The following is a 26,504-nucleotide window of genomic DNA, read 5'->3' as shown; positions in this document are numbered from 1 at the left end:
TTTAATAATTTATTCGTGATTTGATCTGAAAAAGAGTTTTAGCCAATACTAAAAAAACTCGATTAACTATCTCAATTAAGCATAATTGACTCAGTTAAGCAAATTTGTTACTGTTTCAACAGTTTACCTCCCAAAAGATCTTTCTTCAAATGAGAATTAGTTAATATAAAATACGACTAATCAACTAACTCAATTAAGTTCAGTTATCTCAATTTAGCTAAATGATTTAAGGGGTTCCGGTGGTCTAGAACCCTCAAATTAAGGGCCTTTTCTGGATTTATTTTTAAGGTTTAAAAAAAAGAGCAATCAATTTAAAATTTTTACAGTTTATTTATACACTTATGAAAAGTACAAAAATATTTTTTTGTTAAATAAAAAATTTTTTTAACAATATTAAAAATGGCGTCCAAAAACAGCTATCTTAAAATATGACTCCCGGTGCCGTGGTTGAGTTTGACTCTTCTGAACAGCTGAAACATAAAAACCAAATAAATTATTAATCACTAGGAGTGAAGCTATCGCTGGGACTACAACCAAAAAAAAAATTAAAATTAAAAAAATTTCGCGGTTTTGAAGTTTAGGTTCTGAAAACAGCTATTTTTGGACCGGTTTTAGATCGAAAAAAATCGAAGTTCATAAAACTAAAATTTGATCGTAGTCCCAGCGATAGATATTGATCTGTTGATAGATAAATGACGTACAAAGCATCCATTCATCCAGCCCCTCGACCGCGCTGTAGAAGCTAAAATAACGTGAATATCCTTCCAAAAATTTTACAGTATATTCTTAAAGAACTATACTTTCGAACTATCAAAAATACCAAATCGATTTTTTGAAAATTCTAGACCACCAGGACCCCTTAATATTTTACTAGCGATTTCTGAGTACAAGTCTGTATACAATTTGATCGATTAACTCAATTAAGCATAATTGATTCAATTAAGCAACTTTGTAACTGTTTCAATAATTTACCTACCCAAATCCACTAACTCAATTAAGTTTAATTAACTCAATTATGCTAAATGATTTAATATTTTGTTATTGATGTGATCTGCAAAAGAGTATTAGTCAATATAAAAATGGATTAATTAGCTCCATTAAGCTTAATTTACTCAGCTAAGGAAGTTTTCTGACTCTATTTAAGATTTGGACTTTCAAGACTTCTTCGCTTATTTTTTTATTAAATATAAATAAAATTACTTTACCCAAATATAATGGACCCGATTAAAGTCAATGTTCCAACAATTTTTCTGCAGTAAAGCTCTTTTCCCAATATTTGTGAGTATAGAATTTGATTAATTATATAGTTTTAATAATTTGAATAAGTTTAGTAGTTAATAGTTTAAATAATTTCGTAGAGAATTGTCTTTATATTTCGTCTTCTACTTGTTAGTAACCACAATAAGGTTAGAAATTGATATAGAAAAATCTATCTTAGAATAATTAATTATTGCTGTACATCGGATACGATAAATGGATGAAATCGCTAACCCACTAATTATGCCAAAATTAGTATCAAACATGCTATCTAGCCATTCGGTTTTGTCAGACAAATTAGTTCTTATCTGAAAAAAATATTAGTCAATATAAAATTCGACTAATTAACTCAATTCCACAAATTTTTTTTCATATTTTTGTTAAGGATTGAGCGGATGTTTCAGTATTTTTTTTGCAGTAAAGCTAATAGTGAATATAAAATTCGACTTACTAATGAACTTAAGATTAATTGACCCAATTAAGCCTATTTATATAGTTTTAATAATTTTGTAGAGAATTGAGAAGAAAATTGAATCTCTTTTAGTATAAGCATTAGTGTACATCGGATGCGATAGCTCGGTGGAGTCGCAAATACACTTAATTAAACCAAAAAGTAGTATCTGGACATGCTATATACTCACGTCTGTTTCGTCAGGTAAATTAATTCATATCACTTTTTCAGTAGTACATATTCATATATAATTTATTATATATTTACCATTGAATGACATTTGAACATTAATTTACATACAATCACTGATATGTACAGGTACACAAATACTTAACGGACTATTTAATACCTTATATGCTATTATGCAAGGAGCTTAACACATACTACCCAGAAGACATTGAATACTATGGTAGAAAATATTTTTTTTTGCATTTCAGCATTAGGAATTATTATTAATTATTTCAGTAGTTGCTATTATTAAATTAGAAGCTTAGAATTATAATTTTAGAAATGGTTTGCTGAGCAATTATATACATATTTATCCATAACTAATAAGGTTTATGCAGAGTTTTTACAGTAGCAGACACATAATTAATTATTTATGTAGTACTTATATAGTTGCAAAAACAAAGTGAGATAATTAACAGTAGTCATTATTAATATTATGTAAGTACTCTTTCATCTTAAACAGTTTGAACAGCCGTATATTAATTACTTAAACTTAAGCGCTAAGCACTCTAGCAGTGCGACAGAGAGTATACAGATGAGCTCGCCTTACGTTTCTTCTCTAACGTTTCTAAACTCGCTTTCCACACACACATACCCATTTCGCTTCAATTATCTTATAAATCTGTGCGCAACACCGGCGGTCGCTCCGTTGCCGCATTTGCATGTGCCACAGCGCCATTGGCTTGCAAGTCTGCCGCCGTGTTCACCACACTGACAGCGCTCAGCGTCGAAGAATCAGCTGTTGTATTGTCGCCTTTAATCAGCTGACCATTGTCACAGCACGCAACGAGCGTGGGATTGGCATTTGTAATTTCCGTCGGCAATGTCTCGGACGTTTCGGCCACGGTCATTGTTGTCGCGGTTGCAGCCGTGCCGTATGTGGTATTTGTAAGCAAAGTTGTTGTATTACTATCCACACCTAGTAGCGCCTCCTTTTGCTTTTGCCGTTGTTGTCGTATAGCCGCTAATTTGCGACTCTTCTTACCCAACTTGCTGAACATACTAATATCTTTGCTATGCAGTTCAGCTGTAGGCACAGTACCGGTGCCGCTGGCCGTGAACGTTGTGTCCTTCGCGTTTAATGCGGTTATGGCGGCGAATGCTTTGCGGAAGCTCTTTTTAAAGTTTTCACTTAGAAAAGCGTAGAGAAAGGGATTCATCGCCGAGTTGGAGTAACCGAGACAGCCGACAAGCAGAAAGATGGCAATTTCCAGGCGTGTAGCACATGGACTGGGTGTAGTCGTGATGAGTATTAGTTGTGAGATCCAGAAGGGCAACCAACAAAGTATATAAACCGTGATGACGGTCAGTACTAAACGTGTTACCTTGCGGTGAGAACGTTTCTTCTCTTTCGACTTATTCTGTGGGCCGACAGTGCGCAATTTCCGTATGACGAGATAGTAAAAGCAGAGTATGAAGATGAGCGGTGTGGCGAAGCCGAGCGTGAAGACATACATAATAAAAGTGAAACCTGTCTCATGATGTCCCAACTCAGGCCACTTGATGTGACATGAAATGTGTCCATTCTGCTCCACCGTGTTGGCGAATATGATGACCGGCAACATCAGCAGAGCCGAAGTAAGCCAAGCAAAGCCGGATACTAATTTTGAAATGAGTGGCGTGCGGTATTGCGTCGAAGATATTGGATGACAGACGGCAATGTAACGATCTGCTGACATGATCAACAAGAAGATTGACGAAGTGAATTGTGTAATTGACGTGCTGACCATATAAGCTTTACACATGAAGTTGCCGAATTGCCAACTACCGCTAACTATGGTATGCAGCAGGAAGGGTATGCCAATGAGGAAACACTCATCAGCCACTGCCAAATTGAGTATGTAGACATTAGTAATGGTTTGCATTTTCGAATAACGCAACACGACATAGATCACAAGCGTATTGCCGAACAGGCCAATAACACAAACAATCACATAGAGCACAAAATTCACAATATGTCCAATAGAGTCGCCATTTGTTGGACAATTTTCATAATATGAATATTCCATGGTTGTATTGTAGGTGCCATTCTCTATGCTCACAGCCATCGTTGTGCTGAGATTTTGAAGCAACGGCGAGTCGATAGCCTCTTCGAGCGGGAAGAGCGCCAAAGTCGGGATCTGCGGTTCATCGGGGGAAGCGTTTGTAACAATGTTGTGTGACATGTTGTATAGCCTGTACTGCACCTTAGTTGCTATTGAGTTGAGCGTAAGAGCGCTGGATTTGAAGAGAGTGAGCTGCTACAGTTTTGATGTTGAGGTTAATACTATTTTTTAGACGAATTTGGATTTTACTTCTTTTTATGTTATATTTTAAACACCGCTTTTTACTTAGTGTCCATCATCAAACGTCCTTTAGGTTGTCATTTCTGCAAGTGAAGAGCAAAATAACACGAAACAGTTAATTGGTTAGTTGAGTATGAGTAATCGTTGTTGTTAACGGTTGACATATATGACAGATGAGTAAGAGCTTAATTGCACATTTTTCACTTTATATATTTCTCGCCTAACTTGTTTGCCATTTCTTTTTCTACTTGTTTACCATTGTTTCGACACACAATATACCTTTAAGGCTACTCAATAAAGTCAACACGTCACATTGATGGGCTCTCATAAATCATAATACAACACAAATAGCCTGCAAAAAGTAAAAAGTTTAGAGAGATACACAAGTGGTATTGGGTGGTGCGCTGTGGAAATATGAGTGTTGCATATTGAGGTGGAAAGGAATATCGAAAGAGACAGAAAGTGAAAAAGCAAATACAAAAAAGAAAGGTGTGTTTGGGACAGCAAGCAGATATTGGTAAACAGTGTGAAATATAGGGGCCAAGATTTTTTTTGTAGCGGTAGTGGATCTGATTATAAATCGGATTCAATGAGAAAAGCCCATGATCCTACAATGAAAATACAGACATAAAAGCGTGGAGGTCAAGCTTAGAATATCTTTTGCCAATAGGTGGTAGACAATTAAATGAAGTGCTGAAACATGGACGATGTTGAAACGCGATGAGAAAGCTTTTAGAAAGAAAGGCCTTTGATGCCGTCCGCGTGGTTGTCGAGTAGAAAAGAAGATAGAACCAACTGTACTGTTTCAGCCTTGTGATAGCATGGATATAGTAAGGTGCATAAACAACCGACAAATTCGTTGGTTAGCATGGATATAGTAAGGTGCATAAACAACCGACAAATTCGTTGGTGAGGCCATGTTTTATGGATGGAAGTAGATACTCCATCAAAGATGCATAGGTGGAAAACGAAGCAAGAGCGTCCATATATACAAGGACCAAGTGCGTACGGCCCAGTCTACATTTGGCTCGGGCTTCTCGTTTCAGCCTTCATATTATTAACCCTACGATTGCCCGCCTTGCGCAGATCTGACGCGAGGAGGTCAACCGCATAAGTGCGGAATTAGCCGACTGATGAAAGCAAGAGGGGTTTTTAAGCTTCGAGATCTTAAACCACACAGTTACAGAAACAAAACCTTTAAGAGCCAAGGAAGAAGAAATAAATCCGCCGACAGCTATGAATATCGGTATCGAAGAAGCACTCTTCGGATTTCTATAACGCTTATTTAAACAAATCAGCAAAATATTTAATTATAACTACTTACATAAAAATAAAAAAATGAACAATGATAGCGGCTTTCAAATTACGAAGACAATCCTAACTTCATTAAAGCTTTCTTTATTCTTAAGTTTGCAGATTTTTACGCGTTCTATGACAGCCCTATTTAACTTCATTTTATTTAAAACATTTCCTAAAGGCGAAAGTATCACCCAATAATATCTATTTGCATTCATATTGTAAAATTTTTCAAAAAGTGGCAACTCCATTTGACAAATTTATGTGTATTAGTATCCGTAAAAATACTTCCGGTTTGAAATCTGTTATGCAATATTTTTTTAAAAAGGTGGCAACACTGTCTAACATATATTTGTGCATTAGTATCCGTAAAAATACTTCCTGTTTGAAATCTATTATGCATTTTTTTTAAAAAAGGTGGCAACTTTGTTTGACAAATTTACGTGCATTGTTATTCGTAAAAATACTTCCTGATTGAAATCTGTTATGCAATATTTTTTTAACAGGTGGCAACTCTGTTTGAAAAATTTATGTGCATTAGTATCCGTAAAAATACTTCCTGTTTGAAATCTATTATGCAATTTTTTTTAAGAAGGTGACAACACTGTTTAACGAATTTATGTGCATTGTTATTCGTAAAAATACTTACTGTTTGAAACCCATAATGTAATATTTTTTCAGAAAGGTGGCAACTCTGCTTAAAATATTTTTGGTCATTAGTAGTCTTAAAACTACCTTTTACTCAAGAAGATATCATTTTATAGCTAAATAAAAAGAAATATTAAAACAAATGTAATTTTTAGACATATGGCAACTCCTTCAATGTACATACATACAAAAGTATTTCAAGGGGTTAGTTGGTTCAGTGTGCATTAGTATTCGAGAAAATACTCTATTTTGAAATCCATATTGCAATAGTTTTTCGAAAAGGTGGCAACTCTGTTTATAATTTTTTTGATCCTTAGCGGTCTTAAAAATATCTTTTACTCAAAAAAGTATAATTTCATAGTAAAATAAAGAGAATTATTTAAACAATTGTACCTTTTAGACAGATGGCAACTCCTTCAATGTACATGCAGAAGTATTTCAAGTGATTAATTGGTTCAGTGTTTATGGATTTAATAGTCACATGGCTCCGTTCACTTTGAGCATAATTAAAGAATTTAAGGACCCGCATGTAAAATTATTTTGTTCAAGTTAAAATTAGTAAACTGACAGCTACATGGTTAAGTAGATATATGTTTATATATATAGTTCACGGGTACACAATATACATATGTACATACAACTATAGATATTTAGAAACATTGAAACTAGCACCTTCGTTCAGCTCGCTTCAACCCAAGAGTAATTTTTAATCCTTGATGGTATGTACTATAACATTTTTGTCGTGAGTGTTTTTATATCTACTTTTACTACTTTGCGGGTTTCTAATGGTTCGTTGGACATGCGCATCATTGAAAGTGACAGCACATTAACATGCAGCAATCATCTGTAAAGGTTTGTCTCAGCTGTCAGGTTTGTCAGTTGGCTACAAGAAGGACTGCGGGCACTTGGTGGCGTTGCCTTTAGCGCAATTCAATAGATACGGAAGTTATACAATGATATTCTGATATGGGTATTTAAAACAAAATTGGATGGGGCTTAAATTTCATTTACTTAGAACGTTTTGTTGTTTGGCATATTTAATATTCCTCTTGTAGCTAAGGAAGGTTAAAGCAGAGTCGCCTGAAAGGGTTTAAAATGCTGTACCAGAAACGTGGATGGAAATTGGAAGGAAGATCCCATAATAATAAAGAGTTTAAAATTTGTTTAGCCGCAAACTTTAGACGACTTAACATTGCTTGCCTTTAATGGTGTTCAAAAAATGACTTTAAGAAATACATCACATCATACATCACAAAACATTTAAGTGTATAAAATTTTATACTAGAGAGATCAGCTATAATCGCGTAAGCGGTGTCTACGCCAATAAAGAAGAAGAAGACTAGAGAGATTGAAATCGATCCTTGGCAGCAGCTGATATCAGTCAAGCAAGGGCTTATGCCTTGACACCTGTTTTGTGGCGCAGAATGGGCCGGGTATAAATATTTTGTGAAAATTAATATTTATTTTCTCAAGAAAAGAGCTTTTAACAAAACTTTAGGTCCTTTTAGGACTTGATAGTTGCTAAACTAGTAGGATTCTCGACTATTGGTACGAAAACAATTCGATGCATACCTTTTGTATTTCCAACAGTCTCTCTTCCGACATATCTGGGTATGCGTTTGAGTTTCTCTCTTTCTGCCCCTCATACATGCAAATAATTTCTGTCCTCAATATTTAAACCTTGATACATACTCTAGCTAAATTCCGTAATATATTCATCAAAATCAAATAACTGTATGCCCGAAAAGCTTCCTGCCGACAATAATATATAAATTAGATAGGAGTATTATGCAAATCGCAGCTTTATAAGGGCACAATGCCGCACCTACTTGTTGTTGGCAATGTGGGACAGCTGTTTTTGTCAGGACTGTTTTTGGCATAGGAGGTTTCAACGCTAGGCGTAGACATGTTCTTAAAACATATGTACGTACGTATGTATTTGTGTAGGCAAAAGGAATTTGGCAACTTTCAACACCAAACAATTGTTTACTTCATTCGCACGCGCCAATATGTCGGCAGCGATAAAATCGAAGCTACATTGCCATGCAGATATACAAATATACAAGTATATATGTATGTGCACAAGTATATTTACATAAATATAGGCTGATGTATGTATATATTTAGGTGTTATTTGGTTGGAAGAAAAATGTAATCTTTGCAAATATTAGCTCGGAATCGCCGGCAATGTCATAGGCTCTGCATAACAATAGCTTTCAGTTACTTTGCTCTGGTGCATATATGTATATAAAACAGAATATATATATAAGTCTATATGTTTGGTTGTGTATCTGCCGATTATCGACACACTTTGGCGCGCACGAAATTGCTCAGTGAAACCATTTATGCTGGCGCTCGCTGGTGCATATATATGTGACCCACAGTAGATAAAACTGAAAACAAAGCACATTTAGATAAAAGTGGAGGCAAAAGAAATATGGCAAGTGATAAACGTAATGAACGCGTACGCCTTACGTGTGATTGAAAGGCATTTTATGCCACATTTCCTATTTATCTTACACATCAAAATGTATAAATATATGTTGAATTTTATTAGGGTGTCCAAAAAAACTGATCCCGAATTTACATGTTGAAATGAACTTCGTATATAGAGCAAACTTATCTCGCAACCTTTTAGTCGACCACAACACGTGCGGAATGGGATAGATACCGAGAGCTGAAGAGGGAAGCGAGACGCATTTACAAACAAAAAATAATACTCTCCTTAGCAACTTTGTTGCGAGAGTATGAAAAAACGAGAGAGGCCGCAATGCGTCCGTACGAAGAGCTTTAAAAGCTGGGTTAGTGCTCGATAATTCTACGAAAAAATGCGGTTACTAATAGAAGGTTTCAAGACCGGACCATACTCTTGTAGAACCCCCGGCGGTGATCTAGTGACTGACGCCAATGACAGACCGGTGGATTACCGACCGAGCTATACAAATACGGCAACAGGAATACAATCTGCTACAGCTAACGTGGGATAAGCCTTCTCAAAATCGAAATATCTCCTGTTATTAAGATAACTTCCTCTTTCTCATCACCCTCGTCCTGCTTTATGGTGCACAGGCACGGAAGATTACATCATCTGATAAGTCGATGTTACGAGGCTAAATCATGTCGTCCGAATGAATGAAAATACTCCAACTCTGAGAGTATTGGATGCAGTAGCTGCCGGTGGAAGCAGAGGAAGAGGAAGACCTCCACCCCGTTGGAAAGACCAGGTAAAGAAGGACCTGGCTTCACTTGGAATCTCGAAAAGGAAGAACGACTGGACCGTTGTTGTAATCCGTGTAAGCGTTGCTTACGCCAATAAAGAAGAAGATTGTTTAACTTAAAACATGAAAGGTCTACTTCAAGTTAAATTTTCCATACAAAAATTGGAAATAATTTCTTTTTTGGCTCACCCTAATGTGACTTTATATATTATATCTATGTATGCACCATATCTCCTTCACTTTGTGCGCATCTTTTGAGACATACGCAGCTGACCTGAATGGTTTTCGTCTCGTTTTTATTTACCAAACATCACAACTGATTGACAGCACTGGTAGATGGGAGTCGAAGACTTTTATGCATTCACTATGTTGGCCGCGTTAACGAGCCTTGCTTAAGCATTATAAGTATTTGATGTGCGTTTCGTTAATATTAAATGTCTCTAATGATAAATTTGCTTTTAGTGAGTTATTTTTTGTTTTTGTCCATTAATAACTCATAGTCGTATCTTTCATGTTATGTAATCTGGGTCAATAACCTTGTCTTTTGCGCATCTTATGTAACGCTTGCGTTGCTGGTGTCGGGGTAGTCATACTGTCTAAATGCGGCGTTAATAAAGGGCGCTTTAACGGTAATGGTGTAATGGTATTCAATAAATAATATGGCCTTCAAAGGGTTTTTTTTATGAGACGTTGAGTGAATGAAGCCGAAAGTAAAGACATTTCGGAGAGCGAGAATTTTTAATAATCCATAAATGCATAGCATAACGGGAGCGGGTTCTCTTTTGGTAAAAAGTGTACTCTAAATTACTACCTTAAATAATAAATTATAACGGACAATTAACTTTTGTGGTTTTGCTGACACTAATCAGTATTTAACTCATCTAATTTTGTATAATAAAATGTCCGCCTAAAGAGGTACTTTTTAAAATTTAAAACAAAAGTTGTTTTTGTACACCTGTAAATTCTTTAGAGGCTGGAAAATTGATTAATTTGGTGATTACTTACTTCTATTATGGTATCTTTCTATTATTTGTAACTTTTAACAGAATTTCCTTATGACGCATTCTCTCTCTTCTTTCTCTCTTTCGATTCCTTTTTAATTCCAAGAGTTGTATGAGATATGTTACAGCGATTATTCTAGCATATCATCGTTTAAAATATTATATAAGTGCCGGTTCACACACGGACGTTTCTGTCTAAACCGGGTTTTTAGCGGACGACGAATAAAGACAAAGTGGTTGAGGCACGCTCTGTGCACCGCTTACATGAAACTTGCAAGATGTTGAAAATGTGATATGAAAGGGAATGCAGAAATTTATTCGACTCAAGTTGTCGGATTCGTGTTGCCCGTGTGAATGCAATGGAAAGTAGAATTTAACAAGCATTGAAAGAGTCTGTTTCAATACAGACAAAATATAATTCTTCATGTAGTAAAATGCAGCTGATTCTAAAGGATGTCGTTATATAAGAATAAGGACTAGAAACAAAAACAGGTAGTAGTACTTTCGGCCAAATAACTTTTTACTAGTTTTCTAGTGCAATTTAGACAAAACCTATGAAGAACATAGGTCTCATGTCAATGCTGGATTTTCCAAGGTGTTAGCATTGGAATTAACCCGCTTGCGTCAAAGGAACTGAATTTTAGTTCTTCGCTGTCAGCGACCAATAACTTTAAATATGTTTCCACGATAGTCGAATCTATGAAGATGGAACCGGAAATTATATCCGACGAGCGATTCTTATCTCAGCAGCATTCTTTAGAACTATTTTGATTATGTTTAATGTATAAAAATCTTAAATGATTAACACGAACTAAATTTTCTCCTTTGGGAAGCTCAATGGGTTAGCAATTAGCGATGTCTCTACTATAGCCGGTAGACCATCCGATCAAATTTGAACCGAACTTATAAAAAAAACTACCTTTTCATTCTCAATCCAATTTTCAATACATTTTTCGTCAGTTTCGGCTAAGATAGGCTTCAGTATCTTCGGTGTACTATGATTTTTTTTCGGTTTCAGCTAATTTTTGGATACGTTTTCTGAATGTGGGTTCTGAGCTACGTTGTCAATCAACTCCTTTGAGACTTATACTGTACATCGTTTTAGCACAAGGAGCAAATATAGAATTGACACGTTGCCTACCCAAAACAGTAACCAAAATCGATGAGCCGTTCCAAAAGAGATGTTGAGATCCTCTGCTAGCTTGTTCGTTGTTATCGTATTTATAAGAGATGGGAGGACAATTCGCATATGGCAAGTTTTCGATGATTTCACGCTTATCTCTGAATGCTTTGTGCCACTAAAATATGTATGTTCGGGGTTAAATGCACTACTCAAAATACTTCTGTTAGAATCTCAATGATTTTATACGTATGATTCTATTGGAAACACAAAATTTCAAACAAACTTTTTATCCATGGTTAAAACTTCCACAAAAACTGTTCGCGACATAAGCAAATGCATAGTTGGTTCCTAATTGGCATGCGGTAATCAAACTTCGAAGGAATATAAAAAAGGTTGTACGAGTCTAAGAAACAAATCCGGTCTGTTCGTTGAGTTTATAAGGACCAGTCCGGATCAAAAATTATTTGAAATGAGGAAGCAAAACCTGTTGGACAAGTGCTTTTTGAGCCGGACAAGTGCTTCTTGAGCAGGCAGTGCCCTGTATACACCGCGACAAGTATCAACTCTTATAATATTGTCTCAATCTTCTCTACTCACCGTAATCTTTATTGAAAACCTTATAATCTTTATACTCTTAAATTTTTTAAAGCATATAAGCAGAAGCACGCATAAAGGCTCTTGAGAAATGCCATCATAACCAACTGATTATATTACAAATTTATATATAAAAAAATACTATTTTTTGCCATAAAAAACCGTTAAATCGCCAGTAAATTTAAAACACAGTCCGGAAACTAAAAGCGTTCACACGCAGGCATGCACGAGTGCAACACGCAAGCAAGGACCAAACCTTGAGTGGCCACTAAGGTGACCAACGACAAAAAGGACATGATAACAATGATGATGAGTAGTCGACGGTCATATTTACATAATAACGGCGACGGCAGACGTAAACATATTGTGCTTGGCTGTTTGTTTGTACCTGTGCAAGAATGTGTTTGAGTGTTGTTGAAGCCAACACTTGCGGTTGCTGTTGACATTGTTATACTTATATGTACATAAATATATATACCAGTATGTATGGTTTATAGTATATAAACGTGAACAGCGGTTTGTTGTTTTCTCTAGCTGTTGCTTTGTCGTCGCGAAACGCTCGCTTCACTCCACTTTGGCATAACTTTGCATGTAAATTGCAAAATTTCATTGCAATTCAAGACTCAGTCATTCGTTTGATGTACTTGAAAATACAGGCGACGAGGAGAGAGAGTGAGCTGGACAGAAGCATCAAGAGGAGTTGGTGTAGTGGCGCGTGCATGGCGTGGATATTAAAGAGGCGGATAATAAAACGACGGTGTGTTTAAATGCAATCAAGCGGAAGGGAGGGCTTTCGTAGCCGGTTTAAGTGGTTGTAAATTTAATATGTGCAAAATGCAGCGAGCGAGGGGGAATTAACGGGATAAATTCAGTTTTTAAGTGAGAAATTGAATTAAATTTATTGCAGATGGTATGTATGTGAAGTGAAAAAATGACAATAACTATTGCACAGGGTTAAAGAGGAGTCGATTAAGAAATAAGTATGGAAAGATTAAGTTCGGGTGCAGCAATATATTCTATAGATACTTTTACAATTGGAATAGATTAAAGCTGGGAAAATATTTTTAGGTGTTGTCCAATCTATAATCATATAATATTAATTGAAATATTTTTGCCATAACTGACTAAAAGGTCTTACGCTAATATCGAAATAAGCGATATAAACTCAAGTATATTACACCTATATTGGTTAGTTATTGGAGATGGTATGTGGAGATAGACAAAACTCTGTACGGATTTTATTCATGCATACATATACTCGTATATATGTATATGTTCAAGAAAGCAAACTAATTAAAACACCACACATATTGACTGTTATTGCGATAGAAAATACAACCGGAGAGTTAAAAAACACTATACTAGCTATATGCGCGCTGGCGGATACACAAAGGATTTTACCCATTTTTAGCACCAGACCGCATTATAATGTACGTATAAGGAAATTCATAATTTTTTACTTAGTATGTTAACGAACTGACAGATATATTCTGCCAGCAATGTCCCAAGAGATGAGAGACCAGAGAGAGGATTTTTGATATTATTTGTACAAAATTTTATTCCGATGTTTTCCGTCAGGTGTATATAGGAAAGCGACTTAATCTGACCTAAATAGTGTTGGGTTATATACGAAATAGCGATAATTCTAACCGATTTCGATAAACGAATTATTTTTCCAAGAGCAGAGATAGAAGTCGCACGATAGAGCGTCGCCTTGTCTGAAATCTCGTTTGGTATCAAACGGCTCTGAGAGGTCCTTTCCCATGCTGACGGAGCTATTGCTGTTACTAAACGTCAGTTTATACAGCCATATTAGTTTTGCGGGGACGTACATACCATATTCAGACATCGCGGCTTAAAGGCAGTTCCTTTTCGTGCTGTCAAAAGCAGCTTTGAAATCGACGAAAAGGTGGTGTGTGTCGATTCTCTTCTGACGGGTCTTTTCCAAGATTTGGCACATGGTGAATATCTGGTCAGTTCTTGACTTTTCAGGTCTAAAGCTACACTGATAAGTTCCAAATTGTGGGGTCTCCTTTTTTATGGATCGGACAGAGGACACTTAAATTCCAATCAGCGGGCATACTTTCGTTCGAACATACTCTATAGAAGCTTATACATGCACCTTGTCAGTGTTTCGCCGACGTATTTAAATAGGTCCATCGGCCCTAACCGCTTTGTTGTTCTACACACGGGTAATTGCTATTCGAACCTTTGGTTCACCATTTTTTGGTGCATATCTTCTCCCCAACAAGATATTAGTCCGAGTAAATGTTAAGACCTTAGAGTCTTCCGTCTATCAAAACATAATCGATTTGGTTTGTGATTTTTGGATCCGGAGGAGGGTAGGTAGCTTGCTGAGTTTTACCTTTCCAATTAAGAGACCGCATATTCTAGGTGTATTCCCTCAAATCGTAATCCTCAACACGTTTGCAGTGGTCGTCATCAAAAGGGGTATCTCTCACTCTAGGCTATTTTCTACTTTTCATTGAGGGTGTATCTACCTGGCGCGTACCAAACCAGCGCAGAATCCTGTGACGGACTTTTCGCCTTCTCACTTTAGCTCGGCTTCTAAGAGATATTTTTGGCTATTCAGAGGATACTTGGTTTAAGATCGAAAGTCGTGAACTGCTGAACCATATGTACATGTTTTGTGGGCGTGGCCCTAGTACGGGTTTCTCCATTAGCAATACCAACTTGCAGGGTGTTGTGGGAGAGTACTGAATCTAACTTTATATCTATCACGCTTATTTTGAGAAGTGACAAACAACCGTTAGGAGAAAGAATCAATAACGCGCTGTGTAACATGTTGTTGGAGGAAATCATAATTATCTTAATCATGAAAAAAATGTTTTATGAGAAGACAATTTCTAAAGCGCTCTATCGCTAACGCTCCTTATCAACACAGCTGCATATAATAACTCGAAATCTATTTCTATATTCAACTAGTAAACATTCTTGACTCCGTTCAACATGCATATAATCAAGTTAACGCGCTTGCCATTTACTTGGCATGCCGGTTGACTAATAAAACTCTTCATTGTCCTAATCAAATACATTTATAGCGCCAAGCGAGCGCCGAAAATAGCCGCACTTAAGGCGTAATAAACTCGCCAACTGCGTCGCCAACAGCGCTGCTGTAATGAAGCAAGCCAAATAGTTCCATTACCGCTGGGATGGTTGACTTTAATTGCTCAATTGTGTTGACTAAACGAAAGGCGGCGAGTGCGGTGCCGCGTTGCATGTTAAATTGTGATAATAATTTCTATGGTTGGAAGTGTTAGTTAAGATAATTATTAATTTCGCAGCATAAATTGTGTTATGAGAACATTATTGAAGGCAAATGTTTGAGTGAATATGTGGTGAAGGTGGGTAGGCCTGGAGTAGGTGGGGAAATGTAAACTTACTTCTGAAGATAGGCTTCTTTCAACTCAACTCAACAAACTTAATATAGTGATTATCCAACTCTTTTAACTGATATAAAAAATACGTTATTTGATGGTTAACAAAGTAGCCTCCATAATCACGATTACCTCCAATTCGCACTCTTTAAATAATTACTTCATTTTGGTAAAACTAAGTCACTTGTGGCCCAATCTGTAGGATCATGATGGAAAAGCACAAATTGGGCTGTTATCACTGCAATTTGGCTCATCAGCGACGGATCGGCCAAATAACTTTACTAGCTCTGTGATCTTTTGTACTTCTATAGATATTCGATGTTGAATTCAGTTCGTGAATTCCAAGAAACTGTTGACATCAACTTTTCCGCCAATAGACTTTTCTTGGGATCAGCTTCACCGGGTGAAGACGATCATATTTCATTGGCGATCACGAAATTACGTAGAAACTCACGCCGGTATGCGTCATGGTCTCCTGAGATACCTTTCTCAGGCTGTCTCAGTTTTTACGCAATACATCGTGGACTTTTGCAAGTTATATATGTAGTTAATTTCGAACAGCTGTGTGTTACAGAACCAAACTCGACTTCGTTAAAAATCATTTAAAGAGTTTTGACAGACTTACTAAAGAGGAAGAGCGCCTCTATTTTTTTTTAATCAAAGAGATAACTTCTATTTTTTCAATCCAAACTTTCGATTTTGGTCTCATTAACAACGAATAATTTGGAGTCAGGTGATAAGAAAACGAAAACTTAAAACGGTATTTTCAATAGGGACGCTACAAAAGTAGACGGGTAGGGACAGAAAACGACGCATTATTTTTTCCCGCTCTTTTGACATTTCTCTTCACTAAGGTTTGCTATTTCATCGTGGAAACATATACGATCCAACAATGAGTCGAAATTAAAATTTACTTCCAAAATTCGGAGTCAGCTCCTCTCTGATCAACAATTGAGCGTCTAGTAGAAAAATTTAATCCACAGGCAGAGCTCAGATATTCCCGTGCCAGTGAGACAAAGCAGTGGCCGTAGTCTCGAGAATATTGCTGCCGCTAGCACATCAATTGAAGAAGACCTAGGGCATCTCTGTCACGTCGTTGTGGCGAATTTTGTGAAAAGATCTTGGCCTATATTCTTACAAGATCAAATTGACGCAAGAACTGAAGCCGCTTTACCACCAGAATCGTCATATGTTCGTGAAGGCAGCAATCCACACGTACTCCATGAGCCACCATTGGATCCTGCAAAAATTTCGGCTGGGTGCGGTTTATGGGTCGGCGGCGTCATTGGATGTCATTATTTCGTGATGATCAAGTCCTGCACGTTACTGTGAATGGAGATCGCTGCCGCTTATTGATAATCGAATATTTTTGGATCAAAATGGATGATATTGACTTCGACAATATGTGGCTCCAACAGAACGGCGCCTCAAGCCACACAGCGAATTTGGTGAATGTGTTATCTCACGAAACAGCCTAGTCGATTTCCCGCCTCGATTGTGTGATTTGACGCCGTTAGACTATTCCCTGTTGGGCTACGTAAAGTCTATGGTCTATGGCAACAAGCCAGCGACGATTGATGAGCTTCGTACGAATATCGAACGTGAAATTGCAACAGTATCGGCCGATTTATTCTTGAAAACCTTCGAAAACTGTGTTCAGTGTTTGGACTTCTATAAGCGTTCATAAATAATGGCATCGAATGTATTTTCACAGGAATAAATTCACAACAAAAAGGGTTTTTGTTTTATTAAAAAAAACTTTTGTGGCGTTCTTATTGAAAACCCCATTATAGTACATATGTATATGTGTATTCATTGCTTTTGTCAAGCCAGCTCGAACTTAGGGAGCTAGTTGAGAACACAGAACACTTTTACATCTCTTTTTACAGACGTCTCTTTGTCGAAACTCTAAAAGACTTCTATGAGTGTATATAAGTACATGTTTATTTAAGTTTACTTATATAGCTTATCTCTTTGAATTAAATCAAATAAACTGTTATTACTTCAGTAAATTTCTAATAAAACAAAAGCTATTAATTTAATTACTTAGCACTCACACAAGCCATATTATTCAGCAAGTTAATTGAAAACATGCGCGAATCGCGTGACTCAACCGAGGCTTAAGCACTTGTAGACAGTACACACTGAGTCGTACTTAGGATATGTAGTGAGTGACTTGGAATAGGTTAATGACACGTGGCTGGCTATCAAACAATTAATATAATTATTGCTGCTTAGTAATTTGCTGGGAAATATAAAAGTTAATGTGACTTTGGTTTAAGTAATTCTAAGTTTTTTGGCTTTATATGGTGTATTTCTTATAAAGGAAAAAAAATTTATTGAGGCGAGATTTGAACAAAACTTTTAAGGATTTTTAGTTAAAGAATGTGATAAGTTTAGGTTGTATTCAGTTAAGTTAGGTTAGTTTAGGCTACGTTCGGTTAGATTGAATCAGATCAAGTTAAGTTAGGTTAGATTTGGCAAGGTGCGTTCAAGTTAGTTTAATTGACGTTTAATTAGGATAAATAAATTTAGAGTTTAAGGTTAGGTTGTATGTTACTTTACTCATAGTATATTTTCAGTCTCTTTTCCTATTAAGCATTTCATCCAAAATTGCGACATATTAGTTTAAGTAAAGATCTCAAAACAGGTATAGATTTCGGAACTCAGTTTTTCAATTTTGGTAAACTTTCTTTTGTTGTATAATTTCTTCACCTTAAGCTGTTGAAAGAAGCTAAACGTTTTTATTACCCATGGTTCATAATCCGATATTTCTTTACGGCTTTTCCTGTTGCTTTTTTAAAATTTGAGTTCTATGATTAATTTGACTGATACTTTGCCCTTATCATTAAGCCGACTTTACCATTATTGCTCGCAGCTGCGAAAACTTCTCCCTTGAAAATCAATTCTTGTCAAAAACTGGTTGATGGACATGACCGTTTCGATTCTATTTCTCCACTTTTTAATTAAACATTTGACTGTTTCACTGTCGTATAAAGAAAACACATATGTTGAAGCTATTTTTCCATTTTTGTTTAAGTATATGACAATTTCTGTGTATGCGCTATAAAATCTGGTGATCTCATTTGTTATGATATTGCTCCAAGCGGAGATTGAGAGATGTAGGTTCTATCGGAATTAATATCAATTCGAATTTTCTTTTAAGAATAAAAGGGATTTCCAACAGGTTTCATAAGTGCAAAACTAATACAACTATTTCTACGAATCATTCCCGCTCTTTTTGTTTACCAGAGAAGCGCAACGGAAGGTTATAATGTAACAAAAATTGCAACAATGACAAAGAAATTGCGTGCCACTCATCTGGCAACAGAAACATTATAACACGTAAAAGTGCGATTTAGCGTTGAATAAGTAGCTGCAGTAATGGACAAATACAACAAATAAACCTTCATACATGTACATATAAGGCGAGGGTTAGACTCTGCAACTTATCCGTGTGTGTTGAAATGAGCAATGGTGCAAATAAATATGAGATAAATTTATACCGTATATGATGCTATATATATTTCTGTGGAGTAATGCAAATATTTGGCTTTGTAAAGCACTTTATAGCAGAGTTGTTTGCTCGTGTGGAGAGTTCTATAAATTTCTCTTGTTTGATTTAAGTGTATAAAACACTCACAACAGGCATACAGTTGCATGTGGCACATATACTATACAATACGGAAACAAATGCCTTTACACATACATAAATATGCGAAAGACAATAAACATGGAATTGTGTTCATAGTGGTATAAATGGTAAGGCGTTTGAGTCATTGGCGCTGGTGCCATTTTACTAATGTATGTACATATAAATTATTGTCTTTGCGGAAATAAATAAGCTAAATAGATTTATATGTCACATTATTATGTTTACTGAACGAATAGCAGCGAATTTATTGTGTATTTTTTGTACTAAAGCAAGTACGCATGCAGATATATGTACATATAAATATGCATGTAACCTGTCGAGAAATTCTGAACTGGTGACACATACGTATATCTCATTCTGAAGATGTATGCTACAGAGATCCCATACTGGTGATTCCATCAAACCAGTTTCTTCTGACGGAGAATGACATGTGAAAAATTTTAGATTGGTATCTCAAAAACTGAGAGACTCGTCACGCTGATTTTTTATATATATAGGGTCTCCAACGATGCTTTCTGGCTGTTACAAACTTCGTGGCAGACTTAATATACCCTTTTAAGGCTATAAATATTTATTTGAACTAAATTTTTCGCACTGTCAAGCTTTATAATACCCTAGAATTATGTAGTTGCTGAAGAACCTGCACAGAAGCAATAATTTAATTGAATTGTTTTCATGCCGTCAATTCTGATAATGGCGAAAGTTACACATAACTAGTTTATATAAGTTGAAGACTGTCATAAGCAAATAGAAAGAGAAGAGAAAGATGATATTAACTCTCATAAGCCATCAACATGTAATGATTTAAACCGCCTATTTTCTTATGCAAATCGGTTAACAAGAGAGACAAACATAACGAGAGTAGTGACGAATTGAACAACGATATTGATTAACTTAGCACTAGCTTAAAATCGTATATTATTTGCCCATCAGGAAAAGATAAGACAATGATATATGGATTCGAATTACAAGAGTTCTTTCAAATATATTTAAGTTTTAAATCGAACTGACTTTGTGAAATAATTAAAAATTTGTTTCAATAAGCTTTCAAAAAATGTTGAAGTTGAAGTAAATATCCAGTATTTAATAGTTTTGTTATGAAGTTGTGAATCAAGATATCAATAGTGGGCTGAATGTACATACATGAACATCGAGCATGTCGACTATATTTAGCTCTTAATTGACTCAATTAATTAATGGTTTTGAATATAAGATAATTTTGAATATTCTGAAGCCGGTTAGGTTAGGTTAATCTGGTAGGCCACCAGATGCGTGGCTTATACATAGACCAGTTTTGGTCCTATGCGATACCAGATAGAGTTCAGTTACTAGGTAAATGAGGAGTAGTCAACATATAAGATGCCTGTGATTGACGCGAATTTCAACAGACTCTGTGACCTCACTATCGATACTTCCTCTAGTGTTTTATACCGTGGGGACTCCAGATGTCTTCAGCATAGTCTTGCCAATGCGGAACAAGTGCACAAGAGATGTTTCATTGTTTCTCTGCTACCTTTCTTTAGACATTTCTTTCTTCGGGAGTGTGTCGCCACCAGACAGTGACCAGTATTCCAATCATGTTCCTACAGTTTCTTTTATACTTGTAGAGTGATAATCGGAGTTTTGTGTACTTCCGATCTATCTTTTTGCTGATGACTTCTGTCTCGTTCTATCGGCATTTCATTGCCTCCGAAGCCTTTGTCGCCAGGCACCCAGTAGTAGTGAAGCTGCCTGCTTCTGGCAACACTTTCCACTGCTGTCCTACTTCTTAAGGCACTTCTGCCCCATATACGATACGAGAATACTGCATTGATTGCTGTTTGGCTGTCTACGTAGCTGTTGACTCTGGAATTGACTGCAGGTGCATTGGAGGACAGTTTCGCCGGTTTCACAATAGCAAACACCTCAGCTTGAAACATAATTTAATTAATTATGGCCATGTTTGAAGACAGTACTTGCATAAGCGCGATTTTTTCTTGATGAATTTTGAACATAGTTTTGAAATTAGTGAATACTTCTTCTTTTCTCCTTGAGTACTTTTAAAGCTGAGTATCCAACAGGTTTGTTGACGGCGGGCTTTTGTTTTTAACATAGTACGTCCGATAGAACCTTATATGAGATTTTGGGAGGCTTATCCGACGGTAATTGATGTAGATTGAGGGGTTGTCATTTTTATGAATACAGCATGCTTTCGTCTGACCATATCTTGCAGAGATGCTAACGCATGCACATTGTGAGTTCTACGCCTTTTGAATGGCTCGACGGAAAATCCACCGATTGTTACACTTTCACTGCAGTTCAACAGCCTGAAGAAGTGTTCCCTCCATAAATTCAGTCTGCTCTGGGCATCAGCCGATAGATCTCTTCTTTGAGTCCTACTATAGTATGCTCCGGTTTTAAAACTTCGGCGGTTGGTTGGTCGCCTCATCTTTTCGTACAATTTTCGAGCATTATTTCCGTCTGCTAGCTTCTCAAGCTCTTGATATTCACACGTTTCAAACTTTATTTTTGGATAATTGAACCCTTTGAGCAAAATATAACTTAACTTGGTAGAACTAATTGTTTCAATTAAATGGTGTAAATTGTAGAAAATTTGCTGAACGTTTATTGGTGCCCAATATATATTTTCATTGCCTTCGAATCAAGCACTCAATTTTTATGAACTTAAAAGTGTCATTTTGTGTTAACAAAACTGACTGGCAAATGGTCGATTTTTGATTTAGTTTTGAGTGAACTAAAATATTGTTCTATAACTGAAGTGCATTGCGAAGTTGTTCATTATTTTATAAATTTTTATTATTTTGTAAAGTCATCGAATCTAGACTTTAAAGGCGATTTTCTCTTGTTAAAATATGAAAGTTAATTTTTACGACGATTGATTCCAATTAGGTACTTTTACTATAAACAAAAATATCCAGAAAGTTTTTCCGTTTCCTTGCCACGCTCAAGTGGCGCAAACTGAACCAATTGCCCATTAATTTTGGCAAGCAATGGAGTGCAGCGAAACGTTCTCAAGTGGATGGTTAGTTTGTGTCTATGTGTTCGGATGAGATTACATGTATTCGTTTAACCATGTCTGAGCGTGTATGTGTGTTTGTATGCGCTAATGTTGGTGCTAAATGTAAGCGTGCTTAAAGAAAATATGCCACACTTAAAGTATATGTATGTGTGTGTTCGTTACAATAAGTGTTGCAAATGTGTGCATTTACCATGCGGATGAGCAAACGACTAAGATAAGAGCGAAAAGTGAAGCGAGTATGACTAAAGCGCGAAGATGGAAACAAGTTTGTATATAGAGTAGTGAATTTAAGTCAAGTTTGGTTATAGGAAACAGTGTATGAAAGTGGAATAGGCAACTCGGGGAAAAAAAATGTTGTTAGTGTCAGAAAATTTAAGTAGCGAAGCGGAAGTAGTGAGTAAAAAGTAGAGTAGTGAATGAAAGCAAAATAAGTTTCTTGATAGTTTTTGGTAGCTTTAAGGAAGCGCAGCGCATACCTAAAGCTCAAGGTCTCTTTGCTAATAGGATTATTGCTTTGATCCCTGTCCTTAGTTGACTTTATGCAAATCCTACTCTGAGGATATGAAGTGTTGAAAATGGATGATAATAGAAAACATACATAAAAAAAAACAATAAAAATACTGGAAAATAGTTTGCTTTAATTGCTTTGATCAAATGAGCAGCTTAATTTTTATAAAGAGAAGATATAATATTAACTCCGGCTGTAATATCCTTTGCAAATCAAAAAGTTTCCAAACAAGAAGTTTATTTTGAACGTTTGGTTGGAGTGGCAACTATACGTCCGATAACGGCGCTTTCGACAAGTGAGTAGTTTTTTGGAGGGAAATAGACGTATTTAAAAATTAAAATCGATATCTCAAAAACTTAGATACTACTTCACGTTTTTACAAGCGGACAGATAGTTGGACACTACTGAGTTCGTTTTTCCGTTCCCACGACCGTCGGGTAAACGGAACGGGCCCGAACCAGGTCTCGTAATTGCTTCAGAAATTTTTTCTGCCGCTATTTTAAATATTTGGTATGCTCTCCGATGTTTCCTTTGGCTACCGCAAGCTTCTTGACAAACTTATAATATCCTATTCAGCGCTCAAAAGTTCTTTGAAAGACTGTAAGTACTCATATATGTTTATATTTTGTTGTATGTGCTGTATATACAAATAACGTTTTATATACTTATATATAATCCGCCGCACATTCTTATATGTATTTGCAGTCATTGTAATTCTGTTGTGTGCGTAAACACATTAGGCGTGCTTTGTTTTGTTTTAACGTAGCCTACATTTAGGCGCTACCACACTTTAAATATAATTAGCTAATTAATATTCATTAACAGCTCGTTGTGGAAATTGACTTTAAACACAACTAAATGAGTCTAAATTAATTCCAATGACTCAATGTCGAGTTGATTAAAGCGTAATGATGTTTGAGATTTGAAAGGCGCTTAGTGTGCGGTTTTTTCTCAAGCTTAACAGGAAGTCAAAGTGATTTGCTTGCAGCTTTGTTTTGCGCGCTTTTAAGCTGCTGCTATTGTAATGTTTTTGTTATTATAATTCTTATACTATGTATGGATTTAAACGTCTAAATAGTTTGTGGAGTTTAGTTTCTAATTTTGTCAATATGTATATGGTATAATACAAAGTTGGCTCCAATTAATTATTAAAAAAATTGTCAGAATATTCAAAAAACACATTTTCTGGACTGTCTAGGTAGTTACCAAATCTTTTTTTTAACTATTTGTCTAGAGATAGTATGAAAGTGTTTCGCATTTCCAATTAATATGAAGAGTTCGTTGAAGATTACTAATTCGGAATCTAATTTTTACTTTTCATTGTTTTGGTTTTGGTGCGAGAAAGGATGCATTAAATTGTATTGAAGCTGCTAGGTTGATAGTCCTTTGACTGCTATAAATCCGATTTCGTTCCGTATACTCAGATTTGATCCCCCTGTTGCCAAGATAATTTAAAATTTATCATTACTGCAACTAAAAAAATTGGTTTCTTGTTTTCTCATGTGAGAAAATATACAGCTAAGTCTCCAGTAAACTTCTCCAGGAAGCATCTTGTTGTCATACACGTATTTGAGTCACGATATCTTCAGCAATTTAATTTAATTTAATTAATTTTACTTTGATTATAGTTATAGACTTTACTTTGAGAGTAGAGAAATTTTTAAGACCTGATATAAATAAAGAGGGTCTAATTTAAAATCCGATGCTTTGAAACCTTTTACACGAAATAAAAGTAAGGCTGTGTTTTGAATGAAAACATAGATTTAGGCTTCGAAAAATCCGAAGTTATTTCCAGTCTTTTGATTCTAGAGCAATACATTTGTTATAACGCTTCTCAAACATGTCGATAACGATTATACAGTGAGATGTTTCGATATATTAATATTAAAAATTTCCAATTTTACCGAAATCTTTTGCCAAAGAACAAAATCTTTAAATGTACTTTTTTTATATTTATACAACACAGAAAGTTAACATTTATTTTCTCATTCAAAAAAAAAAAAAATAATAAAAATTAAAAAGGCTATCTTCACTTTGATCTCAATAGCTTCAGAAGAATTTCACGAAAGGTCATGAAACTTAGGCAGTAGTTTAATTACGTTTAATATTCTAATACTGTGGTCTCATCAAAAATTTTAAGCGATTAGATTATATTTAATCTCTTCACTAATCTAGCTCGTTCTCACAAGACAAAATCCGTCTTCTTTTAAATATTTTCCATATAATGGAAATAATGGACGCACCTTTTTATTTGGGAAGTCGATTTTCAGGTGAATTCAGATTCATTGCGTTTAATTCATTTGTTTGTATGAAGTATGAATGTAATGCATGAAGTGGCCTATGAGAGCCTACAAAAGAGAACATTATTTTTGCATATTTATTATTCCTTTCAATAATTAATTCAGAGCTTTTTCAAGCAAAAATGATAACTTCTTGCAGAAACAGATGACATGTTGTCCCTTGCAGTAGCACGTACTGGCCACCAGAGGTAAATTTTTGAATTGTTATGGAGATTTATAATAGTTTTGTTATTAATAAGTGATAATTATAATTTACAGTATTATTGACAAGTCACCATAATATAAAGTATTTCCATAAAATTATTTATCAAGTCGAGTATTTGTGTTTAACATTTTGTTGGAGCAGTTTTTGAAAGTGTTGGCGAAATTTAATATTGAAATTAATACCAAAAATGTATTTGGCGTAAAAATGTTTAAAAACCTGAAAAAATTTTTAGATTTAATTAAATTCATATTTTGTTTGTATATTCAACCACTTTCTGTGCAAACACTTCAAACAATTTCCATATTGATTCTTAGTTTATTTGAAAAACTTTATTTATTCAACTGTTTTTTTAGGCAAAAATGCTTTATTTATAATGTGCTATGAATAAAGAGACAGATTTATTTGCATTTCAAAGGAATATATTATCGCAAACCTGCTGATTAGCATATGCAAAATAAGTGTGTGAATCGTGTTTTATTATTTTAATTTTAATTTTGTTTTACTTTTATATATTTTTTGTTATTTTATCTACAAATTATAAAATTTAGTTCAACTAAGGACTATTCGTAACACCTAAAACTAAGCGAGATAGATATAGAGTTATATAAAGGGTGGGCCATATAAAATTTTAAATTTAAAAAGTCAATAAAGAAAAAAACGGCTTGATATTTTTCAAAGGTCTAACATTTATTTAAAAGGTTGTTTTATGAAATTTATTTGTGGAAAACAATTTTGGACAAACGACCACCACGGAGTTTACAATAGCTTATCCGATCCACGATATTTTGAAGTACTTTCTCGATGGGTTCAGGCTTTATGGCAGCTACAGCAGCTTGAATCTCGTATTTTAGATCTTGAATTGTTTCTGGATGGTTGGCGTAATATTTATCTTTAACAGCTCCTCACAGAAAATAGTGCAACGGAGTTAACTCGCAGCTTCTGGGAGGCCAATTCACATCACCTCTTTTGCTGATTATGCGTTTTTCGAAGATTGGGCGTAAAGGATTGAATGTAGCGTTTGCTGTATGGCACGTAGCGCCCCAAATGTGACAATTCTGCTTGTTAACGTAACCATCGAGGTGGAAATGAGCCTCGTCCGAAAAGATGATTTTTCGGTAAAATTGGCCATCCCTGGTCAAACTTTCAAATTTTCAGTATTTCCCAGTTTTCTTCTAGTGAATAGCGACCCATTTCGTAAATTTTAGACTTTTTACTGAATATCTGTCACTTTCCGAATGGTATTTGACGTTTCCAATGTCGAAATATAGATAATTCAAATTTGAAACGTTAGATGGCCCACCCATTACATAGTATATAT

The 26,504-nt window shown here is 35.5% G+C and overlaps 1 protein-coding gene across 2 annotated transcripts in view; it reads right to left on the bottom strand.

Moving 5' to 3' along the window:
* Window positions 1–1,981: 1,981 nt before the first annotated feature.
* Window positions 1,982–26,504, bottom strand: part of LOC120778855 (somatostatin receptor type 5-like) — a 41,926-nt gene continuing 17,403 nt past the window's right edge. The window contains exons 1-2 of one of the 2 annotated variants that reach the window (XM_040110884.1): window positions 4,447–4,459; window positions 1,982–4,304 (exon numbers count right to left, since the gene is read on the bottom strand). In XM_040110884.1, coding sequence (XP_039966818.1) covers window positions 2,551–4,101 — 1,551 coding nt within the window. In that variant the 5' untranslated portion in view covers window positions 4,102–4,304; window positions 4,447–4,459 and the 3' untranslated portion in view covers window positions 1,982–2,550. Of the gene's footprint in view, window positions 4,305–4,446; window positions 4,460–26,504 lie in introns of those variants that run through there. The other variant, XM_040110883.1, reaches the window with a different exon arrangement.

The sequence above is a fragment of the Bactrocera tryoni genome, chromosome 5 (assembly GCF_016617805.1).
Source record: "Bactrocera tryoni isolate S06 chromosome 5, CSIRO_BtryS06_freeze2, whole genome shotgun sequence".
Classification (NCBI taxonomy): domain Eukaryota; kingdom Metazoa; phylum Arthropoda; class Insecta; order Diptera; family Tephritidae; genus Bactrocera; species Bactrocera tryoni.
This window is presented reverse-complemented; position numbering and strand designations above follow the sequence as displayed.